A 20,627-nucleotide genomic window follows, 5' to 3' on the forward strand; every position below is an offset into this window, starting at 1 on the left:
ATGGTCCATAAAGGGAACTCTCTTCCCCATTATTCACGTTGAGATCATTACAAAGAACAAGAGGGCACTCTTTGCGTCGGGAGGAAAAGAAGTTTAAGCTCCAGATAAGGAAGGGATTCTTCACTGTTAGGTCTGTGAAAATGTGGAATCAGCTCCTTCAGGAAGAGGTTTCAGCAACTACTATAGATTGCTTTAGGAAAAAGCTGGATGATTTCTAGAAGCACAGAATATAACTGGGTATTAGGGCTTTAAAGTAAAAATAACAATGACTGTTGATCCAGAGAACATCCGATTGCCTCATCGAATCAGGAAGAAATTTTTTTCTTCCGTTGGAGCAAATTGTACCAGGGTTTTTTTGCCTTCCTCTGGACCAACTATGTCTTATAGGGTTTTATATCTGGGATATTTTTATTTCTGTAGTGGTTGAACATGATGGACTTATGTCTTTTTTCAACCTAACCTACTATGTAACATGCCACAGCTACACGGGTGTTAGTAAAAAGTCTGGGAACCAACCATACTAGGGAGGAGGAAAGGAGACTCTGTGGGGCAATTTGATAAAATGAAAGTAATATGGCCTTATGGTGATCTTAGCAATGTAAAGGAGAACTTCAGAGTTTGCTCCAGAGGCTTTAGAAATCCTTATCCTTGCAGACAATGTGTCTGATAAAAAAGAAGCTTCCTCTGTGTCATAGAGGTATCCTATTTTTACCTATGACAAAGATGAAGCTTCTTTCTTATCAGACGCATTTTATTATGTATTATTTTTGAAAATACGTAGATAAAGAACTTTTTGGTTGCCACAAAAAGGCTTTTTTCTCTTTCTTGAATTTATTGCATATTACACTGGTTTAGGGGTGGCATATACTGAGACACATTGGTTCAAATATTCTTCTATTAAGCACCCTAACTTTATTGCCTTGTTTCAGAATAGATATTTGTACAGAACAGTGCCTTAAAATAAACTACAGTTCATCTAATGTCATTAAGATATGTGAAATGTTAGATATAAATAATATAAATGTGTGAACATTTGAGATGTTTGTGTGCAACGTTTATAATTATTTATGTGAATGTGGCAGTCATACTTATTTATTACATAAGCAGGATCGTTTTTCTGTTTCGTAGTCTTGCACAATATTTGAGCCCCGATGTTTCTTTCTCAATGCAAGCCCATGAATCTATTAAGAAACAATATTAGATAATTTTAAAAGTGATTAAGATTTTATTGCAGCAGTTGCTGATCAGGGAGGCAAAGTGTTTATAGTGAAAATTCTTGGAGAATCAGCAATCAGTATGTAATACAATAATGGAAGTATTGTATGGCAAACAACAATTAGCTTAAAATTTACTTGTAACTGAAATCCTGTTTTGGTAGTGCAGATCTCCTTAGAACATAGGAGTGAACATGAAAGATTCCTAACTTATGTGGGGGATGTGACAGAATGACGGGGACCATACTACACATATGGTGCCATGCCCCATGATAAAAATGTTCTTGTTTTTGATACCAGAACTCGAATGGTAGAGGTTTGGACCCCATGTCCCTAAAAACTGCCTTCAAATGGATACTCCCTGACTCATTTTCTAAGAAAGTCTACTAATATTTTTTCTTAGAAATGTGATTTTGAGATAATTAGTCCACCAGAATAATGACTTCATTGCCTGAAGGAAACTACAACCCAACTACATGACCGACTAATTACCTACATAACCACATGGAGTACACATTGGATGTTTCTTGGGCCTATACCAACTTTAAAAAAATATAAATCGGAACCTCCTGACCTAGGCACCTGCCCTGCCTACCTAGTTTTTCACCCCCTACCTTTTTACTAGCTTCATACATTTTCTTTACAGGCCATATTGTCTGCTGATGTTGCTCGAGTAGCTCCCCCTCCCTGATATAGGCACCTTCCTCCCAACTTTTCAACCCCTACCCTTTAACCAGCTTCATATACCTTTCCTTCCTCCTCTCTATTCTTCATTTAAAATTTTTAAAAAACATTCAAATTTTCAACCTAATTTGTTTCATCTTTGATTCCCTCTGGCTCACAATCTAAGAATAAAAAATATATAGAGAGGCTTGTTCATTTTTCAAAACATTTTTTTGTACTGTGTAACACAACAGAAATCCTCACTAAGCTCTTTTCCCCCTTTTCTGAAAATGTTTAATTCAATAAAGCTTTATTCCTAAACATTTTAAACATTTATTTTATGTTGCCATTTTTGTGATACAAAAGTGTTAGCCAGTTAGCGACACCACTCTGCTGTTAGCTAGTGTTCTGGGTCGGCTCCTGGAAAGAGGTGAAGATGACATAATGTCCAAAAAGGATGCTGGAAGGGGAGAAGTAATGCAACAAATTGAAATACTAAACCAGCAAGGTGAATTGATGAAAATAGAAATATGTGTCATTGCGAGAATTTGTGTTAGTCAAAGAACTCAGTACACAATTTAAAAAGTTTTGGTAGGTCATACAGTAACCAAATTTGTAGTTTATTTTGCAATTTTTCTGGAGTTTTTGCCTTGGATTGTGAGGGATAGATTTTAAAGCTCTTTAATGCATTCATTGGACTTGACAGGACATTTTACATTTCAAGTTTTTCTATAGGCTTGTGATGTGGTTGAGAAGTCATGATGATCCATGTTGGCTCATTCAGTACACTCCATTTCATCAGCGATCTTCATTAGTCACCAATTCAGCCACCACTGGCAACAATGGGAGGAAACATGAGGAACAAGCACCCCATGGCCCAGTGACATCTTTATGAATTTTTGCCTATTAGAAATTTTCTGAAGACAAAAAGAGAAGAAGGATGATGCTGATCCCAGAGGTAGCTTTAGAGTGGAAGAAACAACTCCAGCAGAGAGGAGGCTGTTGACAGGTCCAGGATTACATATGCTGTCAGAGCTGGTGGTACAACAGGACAGACAAAAAGAGAAAAAAAAAACTTAGAGAGGGCTTCAGTGAGTGCTGTGTGCAGGGTTCCAGTTGTCTCAGTATTGTATTGGCGAATAAAGCATTGTTTAAAGAATAATACAATAATACATTAGGGCAGGTTTGATGCCGTTCTTTGTAAGGCAAAATGACAAAATCCACTGATGTCAGCAGTACAGTCCAGGCTCTCAAAGCACTACCAGCAAATATACTCTACCAGCAAATATACATAGTTTAAATACACAGGCACAGATAAGTACAAAACATTTGTTAATGTGTTCAGCATGTTTTGTGATTCAGACAGCAGAACAAGTCAGTGACCTTACTTTTAAACACTGCAGGTAAGAAGGTAAAGGTTGGTCACCAATCTGCACTTGGCATCTGATTGGACAGTAAGAGACAGTAGATGACTGATAAGATCATCTCTCTGCACTTTATTCCTACAAACATACAGGCTTCCGGATGGTAGCAGATGGTAACAAAAAATTATCATTGTCCTAGCCTGCTGCTACATATTTTTCTAGTTTGAGAGTTGCTGTGCAAAGTATAACGGGATGAAAAGCAGGACAGACTTAGGAAAAATACCTTTTGTGTTGTATATTTCTATAATGATAAATGGAATTAAACTTGGACAATTGTTAACTCTTTGGATGAAATTAAAATCTAGGAGCTATTCTATCTGACAAATCAGATGAAAGGTCTTTCACTATTACAGTATAGTATGCTAGGACTTGCGGTGAGGTGACTGCTTCCTCACACCCCTGAACCACTTGCTTAGGGGAAGCACGACATGTACCTAAACTTAGAAGAATGCACAATACCCATGTAACATAGGTGATCATATTTAATAATTCAGCTACTTAACGATTGTTTCCCATTGGCTGTCTTCCATTCCTTGCAGTGTTTTCATAAAAACTGGAAGAATTATTAATATACAGGATTTATATAGTGCCAACAGATTACGCTGAATACTACTACCTGCAGCAGGCAGATTTTAACTGCCCCCTCTCAGTGCAGTCTAATAAAAGCAAACATCGGATTGGTACTCATGAGGATGTCAACCAGTTTGTAAAGTATACCTACCTCAACATAAGTATATGACAGTAAGTGAACCTTTTACATGTGTCATGTATGATCATCTAAATACTGGAGATTCTCTATAAAAAAAGATACCTGTGGGGTAAAATGATGACATTTTAAAAATGAACTGAGATTCTTACTTTTACCTGAAAATACAAGAAAATTCTTTGACTCAAGTATAAACCTAGGTCAGTAAATGTGGCCCCTGCAAACTTTTAAAACAGTAATAAAAAAAAATGCAAATATGCATGTGTTTAACATGTGCTTACAGTCTTGCAGGTAAAAGAACCTGTCATATTTCCCTCACCCTCCAAACACGCATTTCCACAAGTATATATTAAAAATATTCCTAATGCTTAAAAATGTCCTCAAACTACAGGGAAATGCAAAGCATGTACATGAGCTCTTAGTATACTATTACTATTGGCTGAAATTGTCACATGTATTCCACTGTCCCTTCTTGCTTATGAAGAGTCTGTGTGGGCTTCAAACAGGGATCCTGAGGGGATTTTGAATAAGAATATTGTTGCAAAATGAAATGTACCAGCATACAATTAAATCAAAATTGATTGTTGGATTGTAATGACTGCATTAGTTTTTTTTTTCCCTTTCCTTTTATTTTATTTTCACATGTGAACCTGCCAGTAACTTCCTATGTATCAAAGCTCACTCACTTTACTAGAAATAAAAAAGCAGTGTTGTCATCCTATCACAGGAGTATAGAACACATGGGAAAAAATGAAAAAAAATAGCTTAGCAGAGCCCTACATAATGTTGCTAGCTTGCAAGATTTATGGTAGGCTAAACATGCATTTTTTTTAAACAGATGTATATTTACCAAACCTTAAAAGGTAGTAAATGGGAGCATTGTTTGGGTTACCATACACATACAGTGAGGGAAAGAAATATTTGATCCCCTGCTGATTTTGTAAGTTTTCCCTCGGACAAAGAAATGACCAATTGTAATTATAGATTTATTGAGGTGAGAGACAGAATAACAACACAAGAACCCTCAAAAACCCAGTGCTCAAAAGTCAGAACTTGATGTGGAAGACTCCCAGGTGTCTTCACTGTATGCAGGTAACAAGCTGAGATTAGGAGCACCCTCTGTAAGGGGACCATAGTCACCAAGAAAACCCTTGGTAACACACTGCGCCATGAAGGCCTGAAATCTTGCAGAGCCCGCAAGGTCCCCCCGCTCAAGACAGCACATGTACAGGCTCGTCTGCAGTTTGCCAATGAACATCTGAATGATCCAGAGGAGAACTGGGTAATAGTGTTGTGGTCAGATGAGACCAAATTTGAGCTCTTTGGCATCAACTCAACTCGCCATGTATGGAGGATGAGAATTGCTGCCTATGACCCCAAGAACACCATCCCCACTGTGGGGGTGTTTTGGGGGTGTTTTTCTGCTAAGGGGACAGGACACCTTCACCGCCTCAAAGGGACAATAGACGGGCCATGTACCATCAAATCTTGGGTAAGCATCTCCTTCTCTCAGCCAGGGCATTGAAAATGGGTAGTGGATGGGTATTCCAGCATGACAAAGACCCAAAACACACAGCCAAGGCAACAAAGGAGTGGCCCAAGAAGCAGCACGTGAAGGTCCCGGAGTGGGCTAGCCAATCTCCAGACTGGTTGATAGGGGATCAATTAATTATTTCACCCATTACAATGCACATCAAGCTCTGACTTTTGACTTTTTTACACACACACACACATATATATATATATACATATACACATATATATATATATATACATACATACATACATATACATACACAAACAATGTCCTTACAATAAAAATCTTTTATTGTGGACAGACTTTAGCCAGTAGCCATTTTTAAAAGAAAAAACAAACACCAGGGCTGCCAAATCTGCATCCGCTTTGTTCATCTTCTGTACGTGAAAACTTTCATTTAGGACCTCCTGTATCACGTTCCTCATCTTCATTCTTGGGCTTCTTCCCTTTCCTGGTTTTCGTTGTCATCCCACTGGAATATTCTGACCTGAGCAGATCTAAAAATCGCTGCTTCTTTCCAACTACATTGTGTCCATCAGCTCTGTAAAAGTAAAAAAAATAAATAAATGTGTAAAAGATACCATTCTGCTCTGCAGCGTGGTATTTGATTATATTTAAATATAAGGTTTGCTTATTAATTAGATCCCCAGCCACATTCACCTGGTGGTGTGACATCACAGCAGGTCCTGGGAACCCCAAAGATACCAAAACTAGTGAGAAAATATTACTAAACAGCCTTAGTGGGTCCTTTCATGAAAGCAGTGATTTTAACCATTCTCAGGATTTTTCAAAAGGCATTTTCTTTAAAAATTTCTAGTTCTAGGTACAGTTTTTGAATACCTTAAAAATACCCAAAGCATATCTATAGTCTACAGATGAAGGTGTGACATCAGAATTTCAATACAAAATTAATGCATACAAAGTAGATGACGAGTTATAATCATATTCATGATTAATGTTAACATGCTGTAAAGGAGAGGTAGGAGCCACTGCTGCGATTAATGAAATTTTTGGTAGAAATTTTGGTTTAAGCCATACAGCTCTGTACACAACGCTTTTTTTTTTTTTTATAACAAAGCAGATACGAACAGTCTTACAAATCTGTGACAAATAAACATGAAACATATGAACAATATTGGAATAAACATTTTCACAGTTGGGGATTTTTCAAGTCATACAGGATGCTGTCACCGCTGCTTACACCTACAGTAAGGTCCATAAATAATTGGACAGGGACAACTTTTTTCTAATTTTGGTTCTGTACATTACCACAATTAATATTAATTGAAACAACTCAGATGCAGTTGAACTGCAGACTTTCAGCTTTAATTCAGCTTTAATCTACAGTTTGGTACATCATGACAAAGAAACAAAGCACTGGTCAACTCAGCAATGCCAAAAGACCTGGACGTCCACAGAAGTCAACAGTGGTGGATGATTGCAGAATAACTTCCATGGTGAAAAGAAACCTCTTCACAACAGCCAGTCAAGTGAACAACACTCTCCTAGAAGTAGACGTATCGATATCCAAGTCTACCATAAAGAGAAGACTGCATGAAAGTAAATACAGAGGGTGCACTGCAAGGTGTAAGCCACTTATAAGCCTCAAGAATAGAAAGGCTAGGTTGGAGTTTTCTAAAAAAAAAACATCTAAAAAAGCCAGCACAGTTCTAGAAAAATGTTCTTTGTATAGATGAAACCAGGATCAATCTTTACCAGAATGATGGCAAAAAAAAAAATATGGAGAAGGCATAGAACAGCTCATGATCCAAAGCATACCACATCATCTGTAAAACATGGCGGAGGCAGTGTGATTGTTTGGGTGTGCATGGCTACCAGTGGACACTAGTGTTTATCGATGATGTGACACAGGACAGAAGCGGCCAAATGTATTCTGAGGTGTTCAGAGACATACCGTCTGCTCAAATCCAGCTAAATGCAGTCAAATTGATTGGGAGGTGTTTCATAATACAGATGGACAATGACCCAAAACATACAGCCAAAGCAACCCAGGAGTTTATTAAAGCAAAGAAGTGGACTATTCTTGAATGGCCAAGTGAGTCACCAGATCTGAACCTAATTGAGCATGCATTTCACTTGTTGAAGACTAAACTTCGGACAGAATGGCCCACAAACAAACAGCAACTGAAAGCCGCTGCAGTAAAGGCCTGGCAGAGCATTAAAAAGGAGGAAACCCAGCATCCGGTGATGTCCAAAAGTTCAAAGTACAGACTGTCATTGCTAGCAAAGGGTTTTCAAACAAGTATTAGAAATTAACATTTTATTTTCATCTTTTTAATGTGTCCAATTATTTTGAAATGAAGTGATTGTATTCACTTCAGTGATTGCATTCGCTTTAGCTCCTCACATTTTTTGCAATCTTTTTGTTCAACCCACTGAATTTAAGCTGAAAGTCTGCAGTTCAACTGCATCTGAGTTGTTTCATTTAAAATTTTTTGTGGTAATGTACAGAACCAAATTTAGAAAAAAGTTGTCTCTCCAAATATATTTGTAGCTAACTGTACATCACCATCTTCCAGGTTCACTACAATCTTCTACAAGCCACTGATGATATAACTTCTGTGTGTGTTACCCTGTCCCTGGCATCTAGAACTGATGTATTACTGGAAGTTCTGAGAAATTGGCTTTAAACTGCATGGTGAATGTTCTATAAATATAACAAAGCCACCAGAAGCCAGGAAAAAGTTTTTTGATTTTGCATATATCTGATAAAAACCTCTACTTCCTGGCAACTTTTAGTTTTTGGGTTAAGCTCCACCATAATGACAAGCCTTTTTGACAGTCTAGCCATTACATATTACATCTAAAGGAAACAAAACATTGATGAATGCATGTAGATATGGATTGAACAGTAATTGGTTGTGATCGTGTTTTCAGTAGGGCCATGACAACAGGAAGCAGTAGGGTAATATGACAGGTCAGGTGTTACGTCTGTCCTGTGTACAGCACAGCTGTCGAGCACGGGCAAAACAGACAATCAATAATAATATAATCCCCTAATAATTAGTGGCTGGAAACCACAGTCACATGGCTTGGAGAGGTGACCATGCTGTAAAGGAGTCACTCTCAGTTCTGTTACAAAAATGTTATTTCTTCTTTTTCAGATCAGTGGTGTTTTATATACCATATTAACATCAAATTATATTTAATGTCTAGAAATAAATGTTTTAAAGATTTACTTTCCATTTCCTATTGGGTCAACTCTATTTTTGGGTTCCATTTCTTATTGGGTCAACAACAATGTCCCCTTGAACTGCAAGCAGCAACAAAAGGGGTTAAATGAAAATGAATAACACAAAAGTGCAGGGCAGGCACTTGAACAGTGACTCTGTGTCAGCAAGATGTTAGTGCTGAGATATGCAGGGCAAAGTTCCGATCCCTCTTTGGGAGAGACTTACTGACCTTGCCTAGCTTTGGTGCCCAAAGACATGACAGATCCAGACAACAGGATCACAGTAATTATAAACTAAAAATGTCCATTCTTTTCCAGTGACACCTGGCTGCTTTTTTTTTTTAATTGGGGTTTTAACCTGGTTCCTTTTCAGATGTGACAGAGTATGAAATAAGCTTATTCCAGGGATCCGGGGGAGTCAGTTTGATCTCCTTTGTGGTTCAGTCTTTATGGTCAACATGCTTTGGGATCTCCAGATAATGACAGTAGACTGTCTTATAGCCTTGGCCACCCTATCGCCACACTGCTTCCAGACACATGTAAATCCAGAGAGCAGCAACAAAACAAACTACGCAATGAACTAGAGGTCTCACATGCCATCTGCTTGTTTGAAAATGCAGCAGATGAGAAAGACCAGAAAGGCGCAAGAAGAAAGGCTTCCTGAACAGGGTGAAAGATTTGAACTACGCTTGTCACAATTTCTTTACAGGTTGAACAGCAATTGCAGATGAGTAAAATCAATTAGTGACTAGTTAGTGCAATCCAGGGAACACTGAGTTATGCCACAGCCAGCTGCACAAGACCAACCTTAGACAATCAGCTGCACATGGCAACTTCCATTTCTACAAGTTATGATGCCTGGAATCAGGAAATGACCAGGCCTAAATTTTCCCAGGTTTCAACTCATAAGCTATACATTTTACAGAATTTAATATATGTAAAAATCTTTGTCAATGTTTAAATAAACTGGTTTCAATTTATTTGTAATCACATTTCGTTTGTGCACATGGGACGGCTATGATTTTTAGCTAAATAAACAGAATTTGCTTCCTGTTTGGAATACTGCACAATGATTGTGCTTTTTTTTTGTCTCCTTGGTAAGTCTGCATGTAAAGTCTGATGAAGAGAAAATAATACACATTATATGCAAATTAGAGTACAGAATATTTCTGCACTTATTAATCTGTATGTCTCCACAGTCTCGGGAAGATATTTAACCACACACCTGCTTACGGTGATGGTAAGGGTATGCCGATATGGCTAGGGAAATCCTTTATTCCAAGATACAGAGGACCTGTAACATGGGTAACCTCAGGTACCCTTTTTCCTGCACTACTGGTGACGTGTTCCAAGGGAGCCTATGATGTATTTTGAGCAAATTTTAAGGTACCTTTGAATTGTTAATTATCACATTTAAGGTGTGCTGCACCATACTCTGCAATATCAATAATAAAAAAACAGTTATAGTTGTCCTTTGACAAGCACCATTTCAGAGTATCTGTAGTAATAGGGCAAGTTTTAAACATAACACAGGAACAGGAAAGGGATGATAACTTGAATGTTGGCCTTTTAAGGTTACATTCTCTTTAAATGATCACTTAATGATCCCTTAAGGTCTTTTATGCTCTGGAACGCGACATGTTCATGCTCCCTAGGAGCTTTCCTTGTGTACAGTGAATAGAGGTGAGCAGACCCCGACTTTAGGCAGTCTAATCGTGTGATACGCCTCTGGCCATCAGACAGAGCATTGCCTGGCTGTCTTTAGAGGTGGCCCCATGCTATGTAACGTGCTTCTTATCTGCTAATCACACTATTATGTGCCAGATAAAAGCTAGGACAAATCCTACTAGTCATGGCCCGAGATGCATGAGAAAGAAGGGAGGGGGGGGGGGTCCCAGTCAATTCTCCATCTGCCTTTGCAGACAGAGAGAAGAGTCGCAGACTGGCCCCGCTACATGACTGGACAATGGCTACCAGCACTGTTGATATGAGGGTGCACACCATTTTTGGGCTTGGAAAAGGAACATATGGCTGTATAAAGATTTAAGGATACATCTGTCTAGTAAAATGCACATTTACAAATTTGGAAAATAATTATTGTATATATGAAATGTGTATATATATATATCATTTATATATTTAATAATTATCGTTTTGTAAGTTACTTTAATTGCTATGTAAACTATGGCCAAATTTTTTTTTTTAATTTTAGGAAAGAAGTTTTACTGCAAATAAGTGTAAATTATAATTTGTGCCCCTTTTTAAATGACACTAAAATTATGTTTTTAGCACAAAGAATGGCTAAAGTATTTGCAGATTTAAAAAATTATCTGAAAATACTTTAGCCATTCTTTGTGCTAAAAACATCATTTTAGTGTCATTTAAAAAGGGGCGCAAATTATAATTTACACTTATTTGCAGTAAAACTTCTTTCCTAAAATTAAAAAAAAAAAAAATTTAAGTATCATCAAAAGATGAGCAATTCCCCCTTCCTATTTATCTTACTCTCTATGCCACATCCCTAATTTGTTATACAAGAAAGTTTTTTTTTTTTTAGGGTTTCATATATTCATATATTCTTGCATAAATTAAAAAAGTTACAAACAAAATACATTTTTTTTTTAAATGTAAAAAGTATTATTGGTAAAAAAACTAATCTAAAGCCTTTTTTTAACACAATTACTTCATTACAAGGGCTCAAAAGTAATTGGACAAATAAAAAGCTGAAAATAAATGTTCATTTCTAATACTTGGTTGAAAACCCGCTGGCAATGACAGCCTGTAGTTTTGAACTCAGGGACATCAGCAGATGCTGGGTTTCCTCCTTTTTAATGCTTTTTCAGGCATTTATTGCAGCGGCTTTCAGTTGCTGTTTGTTTGTGGGCCTTTCTGTCAAAGGTTTAGTCTTCAACAAGTGAAATGCATGCTCAATAGGGTTCAGATTAGGTGACTCACTTGGCCATTCAAGAATATTCCACTTCTTTGCTTTAATAAAGTCCTGGGTTGCTTTGGCTGTATGTTTTGGGTCATTGTCCATCTGTATTATGAAACGCCTCCCAATCAATTTGACTGCATTTAGCTGGGATGGAACAGACAGTATGTCTCTGAACACCTCAGAATACATTTGGCCGCTTCTGTCCTGTGTCACATCATCGATAAATACTAGTGTGCCAGTGGCACTGGTAGCCATGCAAGCCCAAGCCATCACACTGCCTCCGCCATGTTTTACAGATGATGTGGTATGCTTTGGATCATGAGCTGTTTCAACGCCTTCTCCATACTTTTTTCTTGCCATCATTCTGGTAAAGATTGATCTTGGTTTCATCTGTCCAAAGAACGTTTTTCCAGAACTGTTCTGGCTTTTTTGGATGTTTTTTTTTAGCAAAGGTTAACCTAGCCTTTCTATTCTTAAGGCTTTTGAGTGGCTTGCACCTTGCAGTGCACCCCCTGTATTTACTTTCGTGCAGTCTTCTCTTTATGGTAGACTTGGATATCCATACCCCTACTTCCTGGGGAGTATGGTTCACTTGGTTGGCTGTTGTGAAGGGGTTTCTCTTCACCATGGAAAATGATTCTGCAATCATCCACCACTGTTGTCTTTCGTGGACATCCAGGTCTTTTGGCGTTGCTGAGTTGACCAGTGCTTTGTTTCTGTGTCATGATGTAACAAACTGTAGATTTTGCACTCCTAATATTGTAGCAATTTCTCGGATGGGTTTTTTCTGTTTTTGCAGATTAAGGATGGCTTGTTTCACCTGCATGGAGAGCTCCTTTGACTGCATGTTGTCTGTTCACAGCAAAATCTTCCACATACAAGCATCCCCTTCAAATCAACTCCAGGCCTTTTATCTGCTTAACCTCCCAACCGTTAAGCCCGAACTTTTCCGTGCTAAAAAAAGTTGCAATTATCGTTAACCACAAACTTTTCTCACCAGGTGGTTAAATGTAAACAAATGTTATATTGCAATCCGATTGTCATACATTGTATGACAATCGGATTACAACTGAATGCAAATACTTAACCAGTGTCCGCAGCTCCTCTAGCAGAAATAAAAGATTTGCTATTGCTGCTGGCATCTGCAGTGAGATGTCAAGCACAATGCAGAAATCCTGCATTGTGCTGTGCATCTCTCTGGAGATGCCAGCAGCAGCAGCTTCCAGCATCCAGCGTCAGTCTCTGTCTCTGTCTGTGTGAGCTGGGCAGGGAAATCCCCCCCTCACATCACAAAAAAAAAAATTTCATGAAAAACAGTGTAACGCTTTTGGTACAGAAATCTAGACATCAGTGTAACGCCCAGGTGGTTAATTGATAATGACATAACGAAGGAATTGCCCACACCAGCCTATGAAATAGCCTTTGAGTCAATTGTTCAATTACTTTTGAGCCCCTGAAATGAAGTGATTTTTTTTTTTACACAAAGGCTTTAGTTTGTCAAATTTGTATGCAATCTTTTTGTTCAACCCACTGAAAAAAGCTGAAAGTTTGCAATTCAACTGCATCTGAGTTGTTTCACTTCAAATTAATTGTGGTAACCTACAGAACCAAAATTAGAAAAAAAAAGTTGTCTCCGTCCAAATAATTATGGACCTAACTGTATATTTGTGCTACCATATGAAAGTAGAGGTAGGATGGATGGGTGGTGAATCCAGTTTTTTGCTATCACATCCAGATTTTACGATACAGGGTATCATCCTTTTTTGTCAAAATACATACAAATTTTACATACAATGAAAAATAATGAAATAACTTGAATGTAGTATTTATTAAAATTTATTATATTTATTTATTAAATTTCTTTTGTTCATACAAAGGATTTATTGTTACTCTATGACATTTTTTTTACAGTAAAACATTTGTAAATTAATCGGGTAAGCGGTTAAGGTAAAAATTTACATATATAGCTTCTTCTGAAGTGTTCAGTGTTAGGACAAGCCCGCCGGATGCTCCAACAATAGTAAGCCATCATATGAACATTCCATCTACCCTGATACCGTCCTTCCATGACCTTCAAATTTTGGTGGAATCATTCACCTTGCTCATCACTGACTGCACCAAGGTTTTCTGGGAAGTTAGAAAGATGGCTATGCAGAGAATGCACCTTGATGCTCATGATGCAATCAAGCATTTTGTAGCTCTCCAAGAGTTTCAATTTCTGTGTAATTATTTGCTTGTGTGTTTCCAAGAAAGTCCTTGAAAATGGCTTTGAATGATAATCAAGCATTCTTTTTCACTTCTGACATTGTCCTGATGAAATGTACATCTTTGATGAGCTGCCGAATCTGTGGACCATCAAACACACCGGCCTTTATCTTTTCAAATGATAGGCTAGGAAATGCCAAAATGAGGTACTTCTTCAATTGGCAAAGCTTTACCGTACTGCTTCATCAGACCCAGTTTCATGTGCAGAGGCGGGAATATAATATTCTTTCAATCAAGTGGCTCATGTAGAATGTTTGGATCACCTGGTTTTAGGGCAGATCTTGGAGGCCAATTACTTTCCACCCAATGCCTCTGACGAGCCCTGCTGTCCCACATGCACAGATAACAGGGATACTTGGTGTATCCGGCGTTGCTAACCCAGAAGGAAGCATACCATTTTAAGGTCAACACAGATGACCCAATTGTGTTGGTGGTATTGCAACAACTCTATGACCCTCTTTATGTCTTCACAAAGAGAAACTGAATGGCCAATTGGAACTGACCCAAACATATTGCCATTGTGAAGGAGGACACAATTTAAGTTCTGCTTTGAGCAAGCGACGAATAGACATCATTAAATGTGAGTTATAGATTGGAATTCCTAATTCTTCTATTAAACCAGGTATGTTATGGCAATACACAAAGCCACTGTCAGTTCTAAAGTACTGCAAAAATGCAATTTCTCTGGTTCAAAAGTACGATATAGGTTGACATTAAAAAAATCCGGCAACCTCTGGACCTGAGGAGTGCAGGATTTTCAAAAACTCTAGATTTTTGAAAGTTATACTTACCTCCATACACAGGCCAGCCTTCCTCTCGCAGCACAGGCGAACATCTGGCACAGTTCCAGGGAGTAGGCAGCAGAGACGTCTCAAAGTGTATTTAGTTTAGCAATCAAGACCTAACAGCTGTTTCTGCAGAACATGGCCATGAAAACATTGGTGGTCAAACAGTGTACTGCAGTCCCTGCCAGGAAACTGAAGGATCTGGATTATCGATGGCCAGATTTTCGACTGTCAACTGTACCTTCGTTCCTTTTTCAAGTAAGTTTTTCTCATGCAGTTTTGATTCTAGAAGTTCTGAAGCCTTATTCGATAGTCCTAAATCACAAGCCAAATCACTCAACTCATGCTGATCAAATCCTTTACGAACAGAGTCCTCTTCAGTTTCAAACTCTTCATCATTGTTGTCACCTAGTTCATCACCATAATCATGTTCTTCAAGAGAGGGTAGTGTAACGAAAACCGGCACTGGGATTTCATTTGAATGAGCCACTGGGCGTATAGCCGACGGTAGACTAGGATACTGTATGTTACATTTTCTTGTTATATCCTGAAGTTTTCACTTTACAAAAGTAGCAGCCATTAAAATGATCTCCTGGCTCTCGCATAACCATAGGAATACCAAATGGCATCTTATCACATGTTCCCTTTGTCCACATCCGTAAACCCTCAACACACTGTTTGCACACCCTATGAGGGGCCCAAGACTATCTTGATCACCAAATTTTACCTTTGAAATATGCCAAATAGGCTTGCCCTACAAATGTGCTGATGTTTGCCCTTTGACTGGGAATGGTGAAACTGCCACAGATTTACCAAAATAAATCAGGGTTGTTTAGGCCCTTACGTCCAGAAACAGCAGAGCCAAACATGACCTGAAAGAAAGGAAATACGTGTGTAAGTAGAAAAACAAATTTTGCTTATTCACTACGTGGAGCAGCGCACAACCTCGGACCACACTGTTTTGCGTGTAAATGAATAGCATATACAAATCCATGGTATAGTAATCGTATTAATATAAGCGGTAGAGAAAAAAAACTGCAGTGATAGAAGAAAACTAACTGCATCAGAATCCCTTTTTTAGTGTAAATAGGCTTAAAAATTGTCAGCAAAAAATGTGTGCAAAATTGTTCCCCGGTGTTTTGTGTCCTCAGTTGGGTTTTACCCATGTGAACACAGTAGTTTGACAATGCCACGCATCTAGTCATACTTGGGTAACCTGGGTATGTCTGTGTTGAGCAAACAAACCAGATTCTCTTTTCATGCAATGAGCATAATAGTTTTTTTCTGGTTACTTACGGTCAGAAGGCTTTTTTCTTACCTTTTTTGCTTTTTTGGACTTCCTGCTAGCTGCTTGCCGAGTTTGTGTGGTGCATCTCTCAGGCCAAAACTCTTGGCCACGTGGCCGAGGTGCAGAGAACGGACATGGAAGATGTGCTTTAGGTTCTTAGGATATGTAGCATAAGAACGAATATAGGACTGCAGTGCTGGGAAAAGAAAGAGAAAAGGGGTTCAAATGTTTAGCCATGATCAATATTAAGTTAAAAACTGCAAGTTGCCATTTTAGCTTTAATGTATAAACAATGCAAGAAAAAGCAACAATGTGATTTAACTGTAAAGTGCAAAAACCCAGCGCAACTAATCATTTTTGACTTTAGTGCCACAAAAATAAAAAAGTGGATTCCTGATGTTTTAATATTAATTTATACTTGCTTTCATCAGTAAGCCACCATCTGTGAAAAAGATAACGTTATATGTCAGGTATTCAAAGCATATAAATTGTAAGATGTGATTTGCCAATAATGGACCTTATATTGTTTTGTGTGATTACAGAATAATTACACTCTCTAGAGCGTTCTTTTCATAGGGTTTAACTTTTGAACCACCAAACAGCTCTTTTTTGGCCACATTCTCCAACCTATCCTCCACCATAGAGCTTTATCACTGCCCTCTTATGTAACCAGTTCACCACCTTATAGCTATAATGCTTCCTTTTTCTTTCTGATCACTACTCCACCACAGCCTTCCCACACTCCATAGAAACATAAGTTTGTTAGTTTGTTCCACCCGAAAAAATAGCCCCAAGGACAAACAAAAAGGAGTGGACTCCTATTTGCCCAGTCTGTGATTACATATAGTGTATATGTGAGCTGTGGGCAGCCATCCCCCACATACCACACTGAAAATACTCCATACGAGAAGACAACACTTTATCTTCCCCTGCTGTCATAACCATTGTGCATATGAAAGTCCTGGAATAAACATTTCAAGCTTCTATCACACCGTTCATTCGGACATCTGGAAACACCAGCAGTACGTCCAAACTGATATCGGTCTTACTATCAAATCACTTACAAGCAGCAATTCGGTGTCACAAGGCTCCTAACCTCCCCAGAGGTAACCCCGAGTGTGACTCGGGGTAGAAAAAAGTTGCTACAAGTGGTAACCCCGAGTCACACTCGGGTATGTAAACCTATGGGAAGGTAATAGTAAATAGAGCCTTACCTCATCCACCGGTGTCTCACGCTGTCCAGCGCCGCGATCTGTGTCTTCTTTCTTCTTCCTGCTTCTGCATCCGATGAGTCACCGGGGAGTTCCCGGTGACGTTCGTGCGTGTACGTTACCGGCGGGGCGGGAAATTCAAAATCCATTTGTATTGCATTCAATACAAAATAACTGTATTGAATGCAATACATTGGATTTTTATGTGTAAAAGCAGTACATTGTATTCAAAAACATTTATTTTACAGTATATATATTAGTTTTAGTTTTTTTTAGTATATATAATTATATAATGTGTATTTTTTTTTTTTATTTAAAAAGTTTTAATTTTTTTTTTTAATATATAGATTTTTTTAATTTATTCAATTTATTGTTTTTATATGATTTTGTGTTTCAAACTTTATTATACTCATACTATTATATTATACTGTAAAATAAATTTTCATGAAAAACAACGTGCCGCTTTTAGACATATAAAACCGGAAAAAAAATGCACCGCTGGGGAGGTTAATGCAGTAAAAAGCCCCAGCAATAATACTAAGTCTCCCCTTACCCCTGGCGAAATGTGTCGGGTAGGACACCTTACCGCCAACGCTAACCCAGTATGATACTTAACCATATTGCTATTTATTGGGAAACTAGTGGTTATATGTTAGCCTGAGATTCATTTATAGGGACACAGCTCTTAATCTTTTAAATTATGTTGTTGGAACAATACAATCTTGTGTTTTTAAATTTAACTATGTTTGCCCTTCAAAAGCCTGGCTTTCCCTCCCTCCCTTTTTCTCCTCATCCCACAGATACACTATCCGTAGAAACATACCCCACCCTTCTCCACTAATCAGTCCTGCATCACAGAAGGACAATCAGAAAGCTAAACTATGTCCTTTTCACATGACCAACTCTCATCTATATATCTACATCCTACTCTTCTCCACTAATCTGTTCTCCACCAGAGAGCTAAACAATTCTATACCCTACATTTGTCCACTAAAAACAGTGGTCACCAACCTTTTTAGACTCACAGACCACTAAATTTACTTAGGAAACGTCCCCCATAGTGACATCATGATGCCAGAAGCCGCCCACTCTCCCATCGCAGGTCTGAGCCTGTGATGGGGGGTGGGAGGGTTGTGTCCAGGGATACAACCCACCCATTTGTCAGAGCCTGAGATCCGTACGAGAGACATGGTCTACGGCTACGCGGCCCCGCTCCCGGACGCACCTGCCACAGCGGCTGCACTAAACAACCCGCCACCATAGAGCCATAGAGCTATAACATACCCTTCTTCCTTGATCAATCCTCCGCCATTAAAATAAACAACAACTTTCTTACCTAAAGAGCTAAACCAAGCCCTTCTCCATTGACCATCTCCTTTTATTACTCCTCCACCACAAGCTATACCACTCCCTTTATCATTCATCCATTATAATTCTATATCACACCTTACTCCCCTACACAATCCTCCACCATTGAGCTCTACCATACCCTTCTTTAACAACAATCCTCTACCATGTTCAGTCTTTCACCATAGAACTTTACAACACCCTTCTCCACTAAACTGTCCTCCACGGCAGAGCTAAAATATGCCCCTCTTCCCAACCAATATAGATCTTTACCCTACCCTTCTCCACCACAGAACTATATCATACAATACAGCTCCCTACTATTATACCATGCCCTTCTATACTTATCAATCCTGCACCTCAGAGCTATACAACACTTTTACTCAAACCTTATTTATCTGACTTCTACAACCATTGCCCTAACATAAATTTAAACCATGCCATTCTTTACTGAGCATTACTTACGGAGAACTAAACAGTTTTCCACCATACAATTATACCACCACCTAAGAATCCTATACCCATCTGTAGGGCTATACCTTACTATTTTCCACTGTTACACTATCCACCTTATCCATAAACACTACACCATGCCTTTCTTTGCTGAACAGTCTTCTACCATGGAGCTCACCTATTCTTTTCTCCACTGAACAAACCATTAGGAGAGATTCTGAGGTCAACAAAGGTAAGCTCCAAGAGGCTAAGTACAGTTGAATATTAAAAAAACAAGAAGACAAATAATTAAAATTAAAAAAAAATTAGGTTCTAATCTACATAGACCTCGACCTTTTCCACTGAACAATTACCTATTACATTTTTATACCATGCCCCTCTCTGCTTAACAATGCTCCATCACAGTGCTACAGCATGCCCCATTCCACTGCTCAAACTTCCACCTTGGAGCTCTCCCACACCTGCATCCAAACACTAAATAAACAATAAAAGTAGAATTTAGCTACACACATCCACTTAGAGCTGTCAATTCTATACATCAGATTCCTGAATAATTTATCCCTAAAAATTATCCCAAAAGGTTTCAAAACATTTTTCAAGTGTAAAAATCCCTGTAAATATCTGCCACAAAACCAACTCCAGCCTGCTGACACCATGTGTAGGTAGGGGGCGCTTGGTAGATGTAGTTTTAGACGCATGCTTACACCATTGGGAACTGAGCTGCCAGCAGCTGCCCCTAAACATTTTACATAACCTAGTGATCACATCAGAGGCAGTAAAAAAAGTGGTTTATTACTACAGGAACAAGGTAAAATGAAAAAATAACACTGGAACATGCTGTAGAGAGGGAAGATTTAGGTTATATTTTGGTAAATGGTTGGACATATTTAGGTACAGGTATGGTGTAACCTAATGGACTAGTAATTTATGCAGCATCCTATATAAGTCACAATTTTCTGAAATTGTAGCCAGTTTTGGTCCACTTTTCTTTTCAGCTGTTCCATGATTCCTAGGGACCTTACATCTGTCAGTCTCTAAAATGACACTTTTCCCTTTGATTACTGTTCATAAGCGGCAATATCCAGCAGCGAGAGTGGGAGATTAATCCTGAGTAGACGATAATCTCTCTTCATCGGAGTGCGAAAGGGGGGCTTAGAACAAAGTGCTGCAGCCTTGGACATTTAGGGTTACTCTTGGTCTAAAGAAGCCAGACTGATGTACATAATGACAAAGTAACCATTAATGATAAAAACAATTCAGTCAACATTCAATAATTTACTGATGGATTAAAAGACCTGCAGGAAGTGTGAAAGAAGAGATTCCACTGGAATAAGTGCCCCATACATAAGTCAACTGCAGTTTACCAAGTGTCTCTGATAATTTGCAAAAAACACTTACAATATAGTGAAAAGTACCCTGAAATATAAAAATCTCTACCTCCTGATCTCTTATGATGAAAGAAGAATTTGCTTACCATTCATATGTTGTAATAGAAGAAAAAAAAAGATAAAAATACAGCCACCTCTGAAACACATTACATAAGTTTATGTGTAGCCATAATTTGCAGGGCATCGTTAAACACCCCCCTAATTTTTGAATACTACCG

At 38.4% G+C, this 20,627-nt stretch overlaps 1 protein-coding gene across 2 annotated transcripts in view; it reads right to left on the reverse strand.

The window, feature by feature from the left end:
* Window positions 1–5,816: 5,816 nt before the first annotated feature.
* The window catches only part of DDX31 (DEAD-box helicase 31), a 67,853-nt gene continuing 53,042 nt past the window's right edge, over window positions 5,817–20,627 (reverse strand). For both annotated transcript variants that reach the window (XM_072431248.1, XM_072431249.1), the window contains 2 exons: window positions 16,041–16,206; window positions 5,817–6,085 (listed from right to left, as the gene is read on the reverse strand). In XM_072431248.1, the coding sequence (XP_072287349.1) occupies window positions 5,938–6,085; window positions 16,041–16,206 (314 nt within the window). In that variant the 3' untranslated portion in view covers window positions 5,817–5,937. The remainder of the gene's footprint in view (window positions 6,086–16,040; window positions 16,207–20,627) is intronic.

The sequence above is a fragment of the Pyxicephalus adspersus genome, chromosome Z (genome assembly GCF_032062135.1).
Source record: "Pyxicephalus adspersus chromosome Z, UCB_Pads_2.0, whole genome shotgun sequence".
NCBI classification, from domain to species: Eukaryota; Metazoa; Chordata; class Amphibia; order Anura; family Pyxicephalidae; genus Pyxicephalus; species Pyxicephalus adspersus.